At 37.9% G+C, this 18,063-nt stretch overlaps 1 protein-coding gene across 2 annotated transcripts; it reads right to left on the bottom strand.

The window, feature by feature from the left end:
- Positions 1 to 14,515: 14,515 nt before the first annotated feature.
- On the bottom strand, positions 14,516 to 17,787 carry LOC145043326 (ABSCISIC ACID-INSENSITIVE 5-like protein 5). 2 transcript variants are annotated; one of them, XM_078991952.1, is made up of 5 exons: positions 17,638 to 17,787; positions 16,106 to 17,219; positions 15,449 to 15,520; positions 15,339 to 15,368; positions 14,516 to 14,832 (listed from the first exon to the last, which is right to left on the bottom strand). In XM_078991952.1, the coding sequence occupies exons 2-5, from the start codon at positions 17,144 to 17,146 to the stop codon at positions 14,755 to 14,757; spliced, it is 1,221 nt and encodes a 406-aa protein (XP_078848078.1). In that variant the 5' UTR covers positions 17,147 to 17,219; positions 17,638 to 17,787; the 3' UTR covers positions 14,516 to 14,754. The 2 variants fall into 2 exon arrangements, with proteins under 2 accessions (XP_078848078.1, XP_078848079.1); XM_078991953.1 differs by having other exon boundaries at positions 14,516 to 14,829.
- Positions 17,788 to 18,063: the final 276 nt, after the last annotated feature.

The raw sequence follows: 18,063 nt of genomic DNA, 5'->3' as shown, positions 1-18,063 counted from the left end.
ATCAGTTCCTTTTTCCCTAATGGTAAAAGCAATATCTTTGGGCACCTCAGTGATTTGGTGTTAATTTATAGTGTTGGGCCCAACCAAGACTAAATCGACTTGTTTGATTAGAAGTCGTATGTCATCACAAATCAAAAACCAGGAAACAAAGTCTAGGACATTGATATTGATTTTAATCAATGTCTCCTGTCCGAATGATATCTTTTAGAATGAATGATTATATGATCACTTATCTTAGGACACGTAACTGACTGGGTCAGAGTTCGACAGTAGATTTTAGAAGCTATAATTTGTTGATCAATTCAGAAGTTATATTGGCAGTTATATTTATAGATTTATCTAAGTGGAAGACTGTTGGATTAGGTGTCTAATCCCATAAATATAATTGATATATACTTGAATTGATAGTAGCACAGTCCTTTGGGGTTCCCCTTAAAGCTAACAATTGGACAAGATGGGTTTTAGAGAGAGAGATTAATTTATTATGAGATTAATCAATTAATATAAAAGGTTTATTAATGTATTATGAAAATAATATATTAATTAGAAATAGTATTATTTAATTAATAATCAATCAGAAATTAATTAGAATTAATTTTGGGACTAATATAATTAATTAAAAATATAGAGGTTAAAGTGTGAATGTTCAATAGTTGAATAAGAGGCACTCTAGAATCTTCCTAGAGGCTTGGAAGGTTTTTAGGAGGGTTTTAGGGTTTGAAAATTATCCTTGGAGGATAATTAGGAAGCTGGATAATTACCAATTCAATATGATATTATTATATTATTTTTAGGGTTATCAATGGTTTCTAGGTTGCACTTGTGACAACCGTCATATTCTGGTCAATTCAAAGTCAAATAAAGTCAACAAGTCAAACCGGTCAGCTCCACTAACCCGTGTGTGCTTGGACTTACGCTCAGTATTTACTAAACAAGTCGCTACTCTAATAAGAAAACATGAATCGAAAAGTACGTACAACTAGATCTCTTTAACCTAAAAACTGTACTACGTGGCGAGCCAAACTGATAAAACAATGATGCATACTCATCGGGAGTGTGTAAGATCCTTAAACAAGGCTTAACAGGGTTTACGAACCATGCATTGCGATGCCGGACACTCACAATTGTCACACATGGATCCCCTCTCAATCGTTTTCACTCTATCTCTGACTATGTCAAATCTCTCCCTAATCGCTCCAAGTGTGTGAAATCTCTCCCAAATATCTCTCTGTATGAGAAATCTCTCCAAGAATGTCAAATCTCTCCCAAATCCCTCTAAGTATGTGAAACCTCTCTCAAATATCTCTTTGTATGATAAATCTCTCCAAGAATGTCAAATCTCTCCCAAATCTCTCCACGTATGTGAAATCTCTCCCAAATATCTCTCTGTATGAGAAATCTCTCCAAGAATGTCAAATCTCTCCCAAATCTCTCCACGTATGTGAAATCTCTCCCAAATATCTCTCTGTATGAGAAATCTCTCCAAGAATGTCAAATCTCTCCCAAATCCCTCTAAGTATGTAAAATCTCTCTCAAATATCTCTCTGTATGAGAAATCTCTCCAAGAATGTCAAATCTCTCCCAAATCCCTCTAAGTATGTGAAATCTCTCTCAAATATCTCTTTGTATGAGAAATCTCTCCAAGAATGTCAAATCTCTCCCAAATCTCTCCAAGTGTGAGAAATCTCTCCCAAATCTCTCTCAAAAGTTTCCCGTAACTTTTTGGAATCAGTCGGGTCATTCCGGCCCTTAACCGGGTCAAAAACGGCTTAAAACGGGGCGAAAACGAGAAAAATAGGCTTTAGGAACCGAAACCGGAATGAGAGGCTTCTTAGGACCAACCGAGCCTCTGGTGGCTAAGAGAACCGAAGCTACTATTCACCAACCGAGCCTCTGGTGGCTAAGAGAACCGAGACCGAACCCAAGAAGCAAGAACCGGAACCGAGAGTACTGTTCACAACCGAGCGGTCGGTCCCTCTCGGTCCGTCCCACGCTCTGTTCGCTGTCTCGCTCTCTGTTCGCTACACGCTCTGTTCGCTGTCTCGCTCTCTGTTCGCTACTCGCTCTCTGTTCGCGTCCCACTCCCTGTCCGCGTCCCACTCTCTGCTCCGCTTCGCCTCTCTATTCTCCTTCTCACTCTCTGTCTCGCGCGCCTCTCTGTCCCCTCCCACCTCTCGGTTCCTACCCTCTCCCTTCTCCCCTCTCGGCTCCTTCCTTCTCTCTTCTTCTTCTCTCGGTTTCCGCCTCCCTCTCTCTCTCGGTTCAGCATAAGAGGCCGAGCCTCGGCCAGAAATTCGCATGTGTCATTTTTAGCCCATTTTTGATATTTTTAACATTTTAAGCCCGTTTTTCGTGATTTTAAAGCGGGATTTTCTCCAGAAATTATATTTTAACATAATAAACTCTAAATATTCATAATTTAAACATATTTTGATGAAAATCATTATTTAAATAATAAAAATCAAATGGATGAATTATTAAAGGTGGAGTGTTGACTTTGCCTTATCCAAAGTCACAAGCAACCACCCCACACCCACTCTTTGACTAACCACACCTCTCCACCTTACCTAGGTCACATCAATGTCTTTTCCACTCAATTATCCCTCCTCCCCACGTTTTTGAGGGCTGATTATTCATCCTCTCTCCTCACTTCTCTCATTTGCTCTCATTTCACAAGAAGATCAAACTCTTTCCTCTCTCACTTTCTCTCTCTAGAAATTCGAGATTCAAGGGCTGATCTTGAGTTTTTCCTCCACATTTGGTAAGCATAATCCATTCTCTTTATGATTATCTCATTTATTTCCACTCAAATCATGGATATCTTAGACAAACTCTCTCATAATTGTGTTAGATCTTCGAATCTTCAAGTGATTCTTCAAGTGTTCTTGGGTTGAACACTTTCCTTCTTCAACACTTACCTACTGGAATCACTTAAGGTGAGTTCATACCCCTACATTTTCATGTTTTCTCAAGTTTTCAGGGGGGGGGGGGGGGGATACAAGTTAAAACACTAAGAACATATCTAAATTTTTCTAACAGCCTTCATCAGAAAAGTTCAACTCCATTCACGGACTGTTTTGGGCATCTTAAACACTTTTGTTTTCAAAACTGTACAAGGTGCAAATAGTTCAAGTTTTTAGCTTTAAAATGGCTACTTGCACATCTCCATACGATTTTTCTACAATTTATGGTGATTTTTACAAAACTGCCTATCATTTCAAACAACAATCCAGACCAGTCTGTGATTATGGACTTATTCACCCAAGTTAGAGGTCATTATAAATTGTGATAAAAATTATGAGCAAACTAGACACATTTTGTGAACTCTCAGAAATTACGGATCTAGTTTTCGACTTCGTATGATTTTTCTATGATTTTTCCAAAACAGGGCAGAATTGCTAAATTTTGCCAACAGCATGTAAATATCATAACACTTTGTATTATGTTGAGCAAAGTGTATAATCATAAGTTCTAATATTTGAATGTGTTTCCTTGCTAGTTTATCATTATGAACTGAAACTAAAACATTCATATTAAATATTATTCATTCATTTTGGAACACGTGCTATTAAACTATAAAAAGTATAATCAATAAATTCACAACACTAATACTTTTCCATAAAAGAGTTCATACATAGTACATACATTTTAGATAAACTATAATAGGTATAGTTTATGATACATCACTCTACGCACTCGTACAAGAAGGGTACATTCATACAAGAAATATTTATATTCACACACATTTCACGTAAACTTGTTATCCTATATTGTGAGTTTCTCTATTTTTCTCTCTCTCTCTCTCTCCCCGTACGTCCGAGTGCGGGATATAATTCCTGGTAGTTATAATCAGAATCTCCTTGAGGGAGAACGTGATACTTGTATATAGATCTATATTGGGATTGACACCCCACACCTTGCTGCTAGCTACAGTTGGACCTGCAGGTCTACGGGTGACAAATGTCATTTCATTTTTCGCGACACTGAGAACGTCGTGGCAGGTTCACATAGTCATAGTATGATTATAACGGCTCACATAGGGAACAATCCATAAGTTTACGGGATTTTATTTTTAAAACCTAAATGAGTTTTATGTCGATTTAAAATCACCTTTTATCTCTATGGGTACAAATACAAAGTACCGGGTCTCTATACAAAAAGGGGTACAAATACAAAGTGCCGGGTCTCTATACAAAGCTATTATGATATTAAAACTACACTTCCTCTAAAATTGTTAGACTTCAACTATAGTCGCTGAGCGTATATGTTGAGTCATATAAGAATTTAGTCTTGATTGGCCTAGAATTGGTGGTGCCCGCCTCATCTCCTGTTCCTCGTTGGGTTGTGGACCTAGGGCAGACCCACTATATTCAACGTTTTATCTAAGTTAAGCCTTATATAACTTTATATGTTGGACGATTATAGAGGAACTCTACGGATTACTCTAGGGTTCATTACAGCATCATGTAGGATTATTTCTATTCATACTTAACTAAGAAAATATTGGATTTTCTGGAAATCAAACTAAATCGATTTTACAAGGAAAAACGGTTTCTACTTCAAACAAAACTCTTATGAACTCACCAACCTTTGTGTTGACACTCTTTAAAACTACTTGTATTCTCAGGAAATCAGTGAAACAGGAAAACTTCATCGCTTTGAGGATGGGACGCTAAACCGTCAACAAATTATTTTGTCATCATAATGTAATTGCTTTTGAAACATGTAAACATATACTTTGGTGTAACTTTTGCAATTATATATATGGTGGTTGTTTTTACTTTGAGCACTATTATACACGTTGTTGTGATACTGTACATGAAGTCCTCCACCCCCAGACGTTTCCGCCATCCTTGGTTTGGGGGTGTGACAGATTGGTATCAGAGCATTGTTTATAGTGAACTAAGTATATCGAACCACGTAAGATATACAAACTATAAATGCATTGGGACTAAGGTCTCTGATTTTAAGATTTCAAAACCACTATACCTTTAAGAATAAATAACTCTTGTTAAAAGTATACATGCATGCATACATACTAAGGTCAACATTATTTTAGGACAAAACAAAAGTAATGATTGTTGGATATCACAGGTAAGCCTGGGGATGTATGATCAGTCTTGGGAATAGCATAGCCTGATCAACTATGCTGGTCCGAGGAGTGATTAGCATATGCCCAAGAATGGTTGTGATGTGGCAACAAGTCTAAAAACTTACCAACACTACCACAATGGAATACCATAGGGGTATTTTGGCATTATTAAAATTACATCTGCGAGAACTAAATAGATCTTTATCAATAGGTCAATAGTTGCTTAGTGGATACATTAAAATTTTATGTATCCAGGACGTCATAGACTTAGAATCTGTGGATCTTTGCTCTACTTCCTGTTCTCGTTGGATTGGGGATTTAGAGTTAGGGTCGCTTATTCGAAGGTCTATCCTGTCCCGAATACATATAATTAGTATGCACTAAACAATTTGTTGAAGTACCTGATAAAGATCATCGTATAATTAGCCAATTAGTACTTTTGCTTAATTATTTCTTATATCCCCATTTCTCGCGAAGATATCATGGCTGGATTTCCATCCACACGACGACCCGTACTACCCTAACCACGATAATACCAAATGGCTCGGAGAGGAGCCAGAGAATGATTACCCAACCCCTGTAGATGGTCACCAAGCTGAAGGCTATGCTGATGGTTCTGACCCCGACCCTGAAGTGGAGAACTTAACCCCGATGACTCTTGTTCCGAATCCCAACCCTTGACCGGCTTTCAAGGCCCGACGCCTCCTTGGGTAGAGTGCTTGGAAACCTGGAGCAAAGAACAAGACCAACATATGTCGTTTAATAGAGAACGAAGCTTCTACAACATAAACGAAGGAAACTCAGCAGATAATTTTTTTTTTTTCCAATCCTAGTCTATAGAGTTGCCCGAAACGAGATTCAGGGTAGAACAACTCTCCATAGTATCTCAGAGGTTGATGCAAATACAAGAATACATACGATCCGCACCAATCGCCTTGAGCACACTCGCGAAAAAATCTAAGAGAGACCACAAAACCCACTAACTCGTGAAGTTCATTAATATGGACTTCCTTTATGAATTATATATAAGGAATTCTTAAATCGAAGAATAACGCAGGAAAAATCAAATTCTATAACAACTGACTTGTCTTTACTAGTAGGAACTTACCATTTGATCAGTTTTCCTTTTTGCAAACTCATGACAGAACGATGCCACCAAGGAAAAGACCCAGACCTTCGGGCAGCACAACGCCACCACCTCCAACGCCACCTCCCCAGTTTGATCCCGAAATGTTCCAAGCTGCAGTAACAGCAGCCGTGGTAGCTGCAATGTCACAAATTGGCACAAATAGCACTGGTGGTGCTGGATCTGGAGCCACAAACCCTAACCACGGGAATAGTGCAGGACGCACAAGGGAATGCACTTACAAGGACTTCACAAATGGCAAACCCGATTCCTTCGATGGAAGTGGGGGTGTTCTCGCATTAATTCAATGGTTCGAGAGGACCGAAGCAATCTTTGAGATTTGTGCTTGCCCCGAAGCGAGCAAAGTCAAGTACGCGACATTCACCTTCATCGGAAGAGCTCTCACTTGGTGGAACGGCAAAGTTAAGTCGCTTACGCTTGCAGTGGCTAACTCGTTAAGTTGGGAGGACTTAAAGAAGATGATGTTGAAGGAATATTGCCCAAGAGGTGAAGTGCAAAAGCTGGAGCAAGAACTATGGAATCTCAGAATGGCAGGCTCCGACCTTACAACTTACACCAACCGATTTTGTGATCTAGCACTCCTTTGTCCCGCTATGGTCACCCCGGAAGACAAAAAGTTGGAGCGTTACCTCTGGGGATTGTCCCCCGAAATTCAAGATAGCGTGCTCGCCTCAAGACCAACTACCTTCGACAGCGCCAAGGAGTTAGCACAACAACTCATTGACCATCATGCCCACCATGACACTATGACAACCACCCTTACCCAAGAAAGAGGAGGGAACAACGAAAGAAAGTTTTGGGACAACAAGAAGGACCAATCAACCCAAGGCCTCGCTAGGAAGCAACAGATCCTTGCTGTTCATGCTGCCACAACCCTCACCACACCAACTCCCATGAAACCATACGCTGGAACACTTCCAAAATGCAACAAGTGTAACTTCCATCACACTGGGGCTTGCCGAAAGATGCATTGCAAAAACTGCGACAGAGAGGGGCACACTGCTCGTTTCTGTAAGGCAGCAGCACGACCTATCAACCAGGTACCCGGCTCTAGAGTAAGCCCAACCTGTTACGAGTGTGGAGAAACAGGACACTTTAAAAGGGAATGCCCAAGGACAAGAGATGCTGGTGGTGGTGGGAGGGTGTTTGCAATCACCGAGGGAGAAACCACTCCGGAACTGCCCGCAAATATCAGTACGTGTTTCTAACATCGACATTTAAATCCCGAAATTCTTTATTAAATCCCGAAATTCTTTATATGATAAATCTAGCATCGATTAAATCATGCATAGTAGTAATCATGTGACATCGGGCGAGTTATTCCTCGCCATAATCAAATTCTTGTACTACGAAAAGTCATCCCCATCTTTCCTCTAAATTCCTGGATCCCCATTCGAAGTGCAAATTTCGGGACGAAATTCCCTTTAACGGGGGGATGATGTGACAACCGTCATATTCTGGTCAATTCAAAGTCAAATAAAGTCAACAAGTCAAACCGGTCAGCTCCACTAACCCGTGTGTGCTTGGACTTACGCTCAGTATTTACTAAACAAGTCGCTACTCTAATAAGAAAACATGAATCGAAAAGTACGTACAACTAGATCTCTTTAACCTAAAAACTGTACTACGTGGCGAGCCAAACTGATAAAACAATGATGCATACTCATCGGGAGTGTGTAAGATCCTTAAACAAGGCTTAACAGGGTTTACGAACCATGCATTGCGATGCCGGACACTCACAATTGTCACACATGGATCCCCTCTCAATCGTTTTCACTCTATCTCTGACTATGTCAAATCTCTCCCTAATCGCTCCAAGTGTGTGAAATCTCTCCCAAATATCTCTCTGTATGAGAAATCTCTCCAAGAATGTCAAATCTCTCCCAAATCCCTCTAAGTATGTGAAACCTCTCTCAAATATCTCTTTGTATGATAAATCTCTCCAAGAATGTCAAATCTCTCCCAAATCTCTCCACGTATGTGAAATCTCTCCCAAATATCTCTCTGTATGAGAAATCTCTCCAAGAATGTCAAATCTCTCCCAAATCTCTCCACGTATGTGAAATCTCTCCCAAATATCTCTCTGTATGAGAAATCTCTCCAAGAATGTCAAATCTCTCCCAAATCCCTCTAAGTATGTAAAATCTCTCTCAAATATCTCTCTGTATGAGAAATCTCTCCAAGAATGTCAAATCTCTCCCAAATCCCTCTAAGTATGTGAAATCTCTCTCAAATATCTCTTTGTATGAGAAATCTCTCCAAGAATGTCAAATCTCTCCCAAATCTCTCCAAGTGTGAGAAATCTCTCCCAAATCTCTCTCAAAAGTTTCCCGTAACTTTTTGGAATCAGTCGGGTCATTCCGGCCCTTAACCGGGTCAAAAACGGCTTAAAACGGGGCGAAAACGAGAAAAATAGGCTTTAGGAACCGAAACCGGAATGAGAGGCTTCTTAGGACCAACCGAGCCTCTGGTGGCTAAGAGAACCGAAGCTACTATTCACCAACCGAGCCTCTGGTGGCTAAGAGAACCGAGACCGAACCCAAGAAGCAAGAACCGGAACCGAGAGTACTGTTCACAACCGAGCGGTCGGTCCCTCTCGGTCCGTCCCACGCTCTGTTCGCTGTCTCGCTCTCTGTTCGCTACACGCTCTGTTCGCTGTCTCGCTCTCTGTTCGCTACTCGCTCTCTGTTCGCGTCCCACTCCCTGTCCGCGTCCCACTCTCTGCTCCGCTTCGCCTCTCTATTCTCCTTCTCACTCTCTGTCTCGCGCGCCTCTCTGTCCCCTCCCACCTCTCGGTTCCTACCCTCTCCCTTCTCCCCTCTCGGCTCCTTCCTTCTCTCTTCTTCTTCTCTCGGTTTCCGCCTCCCTCTCTCTCTCGGTTCAGCATAAGAGGCCGAGCCTCGGCCAGAAATTCGCATGTGTCATTTTTAGCCCATTTTTGATATTTTTAACATTTTAAGCCCGTTTTTCGTGATTTTAAAGCGGGATTTTCTCCAGAAATTATATTTTAACATAATAAACTCTAAATATTCATAATTTAAACATATTTTGATGAAAATCATTATTTAAATAATAAAAATCAAATGGATGAATTATTAAAGGTGGAGTGTTGACTTTGCCTTATCCAAAGTCACAAGCAACCACCCCACACCCACTCTTTGACTAACCACACCTCTCCACCTTACCTAGGTCACATCAATGTCTTTTCCACTCAATTATCCCTCCTCCCCACGTTTTTGAGGGCTGATTATTCATCCTCTCTCCTCACTTCTCTCATTTGCTCTCATTTCACAAGAAGATCAAACTCTTTCCTCTCTCACTTTCTCTCTCTAGAAATTCGAGATTCAAGGGCTGATCTTGAGTTTTTCCTCCACATTTGGTAAGCATAATCCATTCTCTTTATGATTATCTCATTTATTTCCACTCAAATCATGGATATCTTAGACAAACTCTCTCATAATTGTGTTAGATCTTCGAATCTTCAAGTGATTCTTCAAGTGTTCTTGGGTTGAACACTTTCCTTCTTCAACACTTACCTACTGGAATCACTTAAGGTGAGTTCATACCCCTACATTTTCATGTTTTCTCAAGTTTTCAGGGGGGGGGGGGGGGGATACAAGTTAAAACACTAAGAACATATCTAAATTTTTCTAACAGCCTTCATCAGAAAAGTTCAACTCCATTCACGGACTGTTTTGGGCATCTTAAACACTTTTGTTTTCAAAACTGTACAAGGTGCAAATAGTTCAAGTTTTTAGCTTTAAAATGGCTACTTGCACATCTCCATACGATTTTTCTACAATTTATGGTGATTTTTACAAAACTGCCTATCATTTCAAACAACAATCCAGACCAGTCTGTGATTATGGACTTATTCACCCAAGTTAGAGGTCATTATAAATTGTGATAAAAATTATGAGCAAACTAGACACATTTTGTGAACTCTCAGAAATTACGGATCTAGTTTTCGACTTCGTATGATTTTTCTATGATTTTTCCAAAACAGGGCAGAATTGCTAAATTTTGCCAACAGCATGTAAATATCATAACACTTTGTATTATGTTGAGCAAAGTGTATAATCATAAGTTCTAATATTTGAATGTGTTTCCTTGCTAGTTTATCATTATGAACTGAAACTAAAACATTCATATTAAATATTATTCATTCATTTTGGAACACGTGCTATTAAACTATAAAAAGTATAGTCAATAAATTCACAACACTAATACTTTTCCATAAAAGAGTTCATACATAGTACATACATTTTAGATAAACTATAATAGGTATAGTTTATGATACATCACTCTACGCACTCGTACAAGAAGGGTACATTCATACAAGAAATATTTATATTCACACACATTTCACGTAAACTTGTTATCCTATATTGTGAGTTTCTCTATTTTTTTCTCTCTCTCTCTCTCTCCCCGTACGTCCGAGTGCGGGATATAATTCCTGGTAGTTATAATCAGAATCTCCTTGAGGGAGAACGTGATACTTGTATATAGATCTATATTGGGATTGACACCCCACACCTTGCTGCTAGCTACAGTTGGACCTGCAGGTCTACGGGTGACAAATGTCATTTCATTTTTCGCGACACTGAGAACGTCGTGGCAGGTTCACATAGTCATAGTATGATTATAACGGCTCACATAGGGAACAATCCATAAGTTTACGGGATTTTATTTTTAAAACCTAAATGAGTTTTATGTCGATTTAAAATCACCTTTTATCTCTATGGGTACAAATACAAAGTACCGGGTCTCTATACAAAAAGGGGTACAAATACAAAGTGCCGGGTCTCTATACAAAGCTATTATGATATTAAAACTACACTTCCTCTAAAATTGTTAGACTTCAACTATAGTCGCTGAGCGTATATGTTGAGTCATATAAGAATTTAGTCTTGATTGGCCTAGAATTGGTGGTGCCCGCCTCATCTCCTGTTCCTCGTTGGGTTGTGGACCTAGGGCAGACCCACTATATTCAACGTTTTATCTATGTTAAGCCTTATATAACTTTATATGTTGGACAATTATAGAGGAACTCTACGGATTACTCTAGGGTTCATTACAGCATCATGTAGGATTATTTCTATTCATACTTAACTAAGAAAATATTGGATTTTCTGGAAATCAAACTAAATCGATTTTACAAGGAAAAACGGTTTCTACTTCAAACAAAACTCTTATGAACTCACCAACCTTTGTGTTGACACTCTTTAAAACTACTTGTATTCTCAGGAAATCAGTGAAACAGGAAAACTTCATCGCTTTGAGGATGGGACGCTAAACCGTCAACAAATTATTTTGTCATCATAATGTAATTGCTTTTGAAACATGTAAACATATACTTTGGTGTAACTTTTGCAATTATATATATGGTGGTTGTTTTTACTTTGAGCACTATTATACACGTTGTTGTGATACTGTACATGAAGTCCTCCACCCCCAGACGTTTCCGCCATCCTTGGTTTGGGGGTGTGACAGCACTATATAAAGGCCCCTAATCCTTACAAATTTTGGCCACTCTATTCTATAAAGGGATAGCTGAAAATTCAAGTTTCCTTCTCCTCCCTCCTAATTCATTCTCTTGCTAGTTTGAATGTGATTCAATTAGAGGTACGACACTTGTGGTGCTTGCTTCCAAGAGATCTTTAAAAAGGAATCATTGTTATTTACTACAATAACAATTAATGTATGTAATCCTTAACCCTATTGTAACATCCCAAAATTTCGAGGTATCATATTTGAGAAATTCATGTTCCTTAGCAGAGCAGCTTGACGAGTTGGATGCCTAACTCGGCGAGTGTAGTCGTTTTGGGCCGCGTATGTTTAGTGACCAACTCGGTGAGTAGAGAGACCAACTCGGCGAGTTGGAGCTGTTTGGAGAAATCCTAATTTTCCGGGTTTGTGTCCTATTTAAAGGTCCTTAAGCCCTCATTTTGGGTGTTCTTGTGCAACTTTGGAAGAAGATTTGGAGAGCATCCTGGCTTGGTTCGGGGAGGGATGTTTGGATCCAGAGATTCTTTAGTGGTTAGCTTCTGTTGGAGGTAAAAGATTACTAACTTGATCATTCTTTGTGTAGATCTTGGTTTGGGAAAGTTTTTAGGGTTTTCTCCCATCCACATTGTGTTATTGAGTCCCTTGAGCATATCTTGAGGTTGAAACCTCATATCTGGACCTTGTGAGCTCCCTAAAGTCCAAATTTCCCAACTTTACTCAACCATAGTACAGCTTTTGAATGAAAAACCCTTAATGGATCATGTTTTTGGCATTTCAAGCCCTAAGTGCCATGCATGGACATAAAGCTTGTGGATTTAAGTGATATTCGAGTTGTGGGAGGTTAGATCTAGAGTTTAGGGTTGCTTTTTGCCTTAAAAATGTCTGATGAGAAAAGAGTCGGAAAGGACTCGACGAGTCGATGAGGTGACTCGACGAGTCGGTTAGGGTTTATCCTGATGAGTCTGAGCATGCTGTAACTCGGAGAGTTGATGAGTCAAATCAACGAGTTGAGTTGGTTTTCATGAGGCTTCTGAGGAAACGAGGGGACTCGACGAGTTGCTTTGATGCACTCGACGAGTTGGGTCAACATGGACTGTTGACTCGAGTTGACTTTTAGGGTTTTGACCAAATGTGAGTAATGAGGACCACGGAGGGGTAGAATGGTCTTTTACCCTTCCCAAGAGTTAAAGAGGGGCTAATATGAGTTTATTTAGAGTTGTGATTTTAATTAGAGATAATTATCATATGTGTTAGTCGGAGGCTAGATCTGGTGATTCGTGTACGAGGTGTATTTGCTTGCTTGCTTTGAGGTGAGTCTTCTCACTATACTTTACCTAGAGTGGTAATCTTTGTGTGATCGGAGGGTCTTATGTTCTTACTTGAGTTATGTGATATTATGCATTTTGTCTGTGTGATATATATGTTATATTATGTGTTTACTGAGATAGGACCGGATGGTCCAAACCGAGCTGTGAGACCGGAAGGTCCTCATTAAGATACATGACCAGAGGGTCCACACTAAGACGCATGAGACCGGAGGGTCATGCCGAGTTATAGCCATGAGAGGCTTATTATTTGTATATGTGGTATTTTAGAGAACTCACTAAGCTTCGTGCTTTATCGTGTGTGTAATGTGTTTCAGGTACTTTTTAGGATCATGGGAAGGCACCGGCTTGATTGTACACACCCGAGAGAAAGAGTTATGTTTTGAGGATCCTGAATTTTTACCTAAACAATAATGGAGTTGTGTTTTGATAATTAGATGTTTGTCATTTTGTAAAATGTGTTTATGAGAATTATTTGATTTTAAAATGAAAAATTTGTTTGAAAATTTACGGTATTACACCTATTTTATGATTTTCGAAAATTACCTAGGGTTCTTGGGGTTTTCTATTTGATGTTCATAGTTATAGGTTCAATAGTGAAAATATAGATTCTTAACCCTATTTTATTCCATTTGTTGCCCTATACCCATTTGTTGCCCCTATACCAGCAAAATAATCTTACTGGTATCTTATAACAACTTTTATTATTATTTATAATAAGATTTATTGTTAATTTGTATTTGTAATTTGTTATATTTTTTATATATGTATATTTCAACAACTTAATGTTTGCCATATACCAAGTTTAAGTTACTTCATTTATTATGGTTGTTTTATTTTTATAATCAATTTAGCATTTCATTATACAATATTATTATTATTTTCGTTAATTCACAAATAAAAAGTAATTTTACATATTTATTTAAATCAATGATTATAATTTTACATAAAAAAAACATAAATCTGTTAACTAATAATTTCTTGAACATAATTGATAATTATGAGTTTTTATTATAAAAATATAATTATTTTTATAACCGTGATTTCTACGAGTTATAACCTAATGGTATAATACCCATAGATGGTAACGCACTACATTGTCAATTTGAAATTATTAGACTTTCCATTTTCATATACTTTATTCCATAATTCACAAACCCTAAATTTTATTTCCCAATAATACTTACTAAACATGAAAAAAATATTCCTTATAATAAAATCCAAAACTTAGGATGTTACGCATACAAAAGAATACCCAAACATTGATACTCCTATACATGCAGTTGCAAACTTCATTCTGTTTAACCTTGTAATTTCTTGTTTTAGATAAATAAACAATTGTCATCATCTCGTTGACACTTGAAAGTTTATCCTATTTTTACTTTTTATTTCATAACAACTAACGACATTCAAAAAACAAAAAGCAAAAAAACAACAAGCAAAAAACAAAAGAGCCACACTCTTTTACATAACTAATCATCATCCTAACAAAATAAACAAATGGATTACACACAGTGTAATCAATCTTTTCACTACTACCTAATATATTAATATATTATCTGTTGTAACTTTAACTACTCTACTCCATGTAGTATAAAGAACCGACTTTTTTAACCTAACGAAAACATATTTTTATTATTTACATGCACCAGTTGATGATTGGGTACATAAATAAACACTATTTACCATGGCCCAGAAAGTGTTTTCTTTAGACGGTGTCGTTTTGTCCCTGGTTGCGTGTTCATCATCTCCATAACCTGCTATTAACAACACCAATTTAATGTAATATTAGGTGATCGCTGTCTTTTTAGAAAAAAAAAAAAATTAGCCTAATTTTATTAATTTGTTCTAAGATTTAACCAAAATTAAGTAAAAGACCTATATAGCCACAATTTAAACCCTCATTTTTCATATTCTATTGTTACAAGTTACCAAAAACGTTATGAAGAAATAAAGGAGAAGGAGAAAAAGACAACACATTATAGATATATTATTAAAAAAAATATTTTTATTTTAAGCTCTTTGTTTTTTTAAAACCTCCCGTTTTTTTAGAATGTCTAAATGTGTTCTCTTAAGTTATGTAACACATACTTTCCTGACATTACAAAACATTTAATATAGATTTTTTTTTTCAAATGAATTTGAAATAATAATCAAATCGATTTCATATTTCTTGCAGTTATATTCGCTAAATATAATAAAGACAAAAAAATAATAATAATAAAAACTAGCATGCCATTCTTTTGTAAAACTTTTTCTTGCGTACCTGATTTTTCTGCATTTCTAGTAGCTCAGCCTGCAAGATTTGAGTTATGTGAATTCAAAATCGTAATTTATTAAAAAAAATATGCAAAAAATAATCTGATATGCTTTAACCTGTTTTCGTTTCAGTTCTTGATTCTTCTGTTTCAATTCCGATACTTCTGCTTCAAGTTCCATTGTATATGCCTACAATTACAAATAAATAAATAAATCAATAAATAAATAAATAATCTATAATATGTGAAAAAAAATATTCCTCCAACAACTCCACCATTACCATTACAAGCTTCAATATATTAAATGAGGTACACAATTTTTTCATTGGTTCCAGCCTTTTTACAAATTTATCTTAATTACTTTTTTCTCTTAAATGTTTTTAAACATTGATTATCTAAGATCTAAGACAATCTTTAATGAAAAAGAAGTAACACGTGTCTTGTTCTAATTCAATATTATAGAATCCCTAATCTATTATGTCCCCTAATTAAAACTTAAAATATGCCTTTTTGTTACCTGATGCGAATTGACATCCTTGTGTGAAACATCTCAATCGTTCATCACGAGGCATATCTCTCTATATCTATCAAATTACAACGGTGACTCTGCCGCATAAAATAACCAAATCTTTCATGCATCAATTTAATGACCTCGGATTCGTATATACTAAATCTCTCCCTCTTTTTTGTCCTTTTTATGTTTTTATAAACTTTAAACCATAATAATTTTTTAAAAAACTACAAAAATATAAAATCAAAAGGTTAAAATATTCACCTGCTTACGAGCCCGAGATCTGGCAGCCGATTCTCGGTTCTTGATCATCCGCCGCTGTCTCCGTTCAACGACTTTCTCAATCGCACCGCTTTTTCTTCCCCGGAAAACTCCATTAAAGGCATAAGGAACAGGTGATACAGACGACGTATCACCATTACTCTTCGCTAACCCATCCGATGAAAGCGCCGGAGACCCGGCGGCAACTGTGACCCCACCGCCACCGCCACCCATCCCTGCCATCCCGCCTTGTAGAGTGGCGGCTGAGACTAAAGTGTTAGTGTTCATCATTGGATCGGAAAGACCTACACCCACGACTCCATTCCTGATTACAGGACTACCTAAATGATTGTTTCTTGGAATAGCGACGGGAGGAGCTCCGTAGGGTAAAATAGATCGAACCCCATTGCCGTTCATTTGTTGATTTGCAGACTGGAATGAAATTTGATTACTACGAGGATCATCAATGGCGGAATTCTGACCTACGCCTACCGCCTGTTGGAATCCGATAGCACCAAACCCGTTGTTATTTTGAGAATTTGTTAAATCGGAGAACAACACGTTATCATTTGGTTTACCGGATAATTGAATTTCTTCCCGAACAACGCCGGCTTTAACCAGAAACTCCTCGAGAGTCATCTCTCCGAGAGTCTGTTGCCTTTGGGGTAAATTCGGGTGTCCGAATCCGTTGTTGTTTGATAAATCTTTCCAAACTTCATCGACTGTTTTTTGGCTTAATGTTCTTGGGAGTGTTAACGATCCTTGTCTCTGTAAATTTGCTCCACCAGCTCCGCCGCGATCTTGAACGGTGGCGCCGGAGTTAGATCCCGTTGTTTGCATTTCTTCGGCGTTCCAGATGTTTTTTAGTAATTCGTCCATGTTCATTGACCCAAAATCTTTTCCGATGCTTCCCATGGTGTTTTGTAGCTCATCAAAGGTCAACGAATAGATCGAACCTTGCCTCGCCAACGGGAAGTTCCCCGGTGGCCGGCCGCTCCCATTTCTGAAATCCGTTGGCTGATTTCCTAAGTTTTTGAAGTTCATAATTCTCCCCTGAATGCTCTAAGCTTGATATGTTTATACAATCAAATCCCAAATCAAATCCCAACTCAATTTCCTAATATAAAACAAAATTTGATTTAGATCAAGCTGGATTACGAAATAACAACAAGATACAATGACATGTAGCAAATTTAAAGAAAATCCTTTCCAGTTTTCAGTTACAAATTTGTTAAAATTCGCCATTGTCGACACACGTTGAAACTTGAAATGATCAAAATCTCAGCCAAAATTTGAAATTACGTAAACCCTATTCATGAATTACCATTGCAACCTCAAATCATCAAAAACAGAGCACACAGCTTAGAACCAAAATCATGTTCCATTTCTTTTTGAAAAAGACAAAACTAACAAAACCCAGAACGTAAATTCATCAAACACAGACTAAATCACAACCAAATAAGGAAATTAACATAATCATCATGTCTTTTCAAATAAGCAAAACCAAAACTAGGAAAGACAAACAAGATACTCACCTGATTTGACTGTTGAATGTATAGAAAACCTTTCGAAAATGTGTGTATCTATTTACTCAGAGATGAATCTGGACCAGTATCTGAAAGGGTTGATGAAGGGTCAGGGTCTAATACAAAAGTTTGGGTAAAATTGATTAAATTAATTGGGCATGGAGTAGCTTAGTGTGTACTTGTAGGCGATAACGTGGCCCACGTCGTTGAGTTATTATTTTTATAAGGGTGCGGTATGACATTTTCCAAAAGTGTGAGGATTGATTGGGAGGATGAATTTTAATTGAGTAATTTGTTATTGTTGGGTGATAATGTGTAGGGCCATATAATGCAGGAGACGTGGACGGCCGGTGAGGATAAGAACCTACTAGAGGTCGTCAAGTGGGATGATCATGGCTGTCCACGTGTACGTGGATGAATTGATGGTTTATGATC

The sequence above is a fragment of the Lactuca saligna genome, chromosome 4 (genome assembly GCF_052625555.1).
Source record: "Lactuca saligna cultivar CGN05327 chromosome 4, ASM5262555v1, whole genome shotgun sequence".
NCBI lineage: Eukaryota > Viridiplantae > Streptophyta > Magnoliopsida > Asterales > Asteraceae > Lactuca > Lactuca saligna.
Note: the sequence above shows the minus strand (reverse complement) of the source record. Positions and strands in the feature narration are given on the sequence as shown.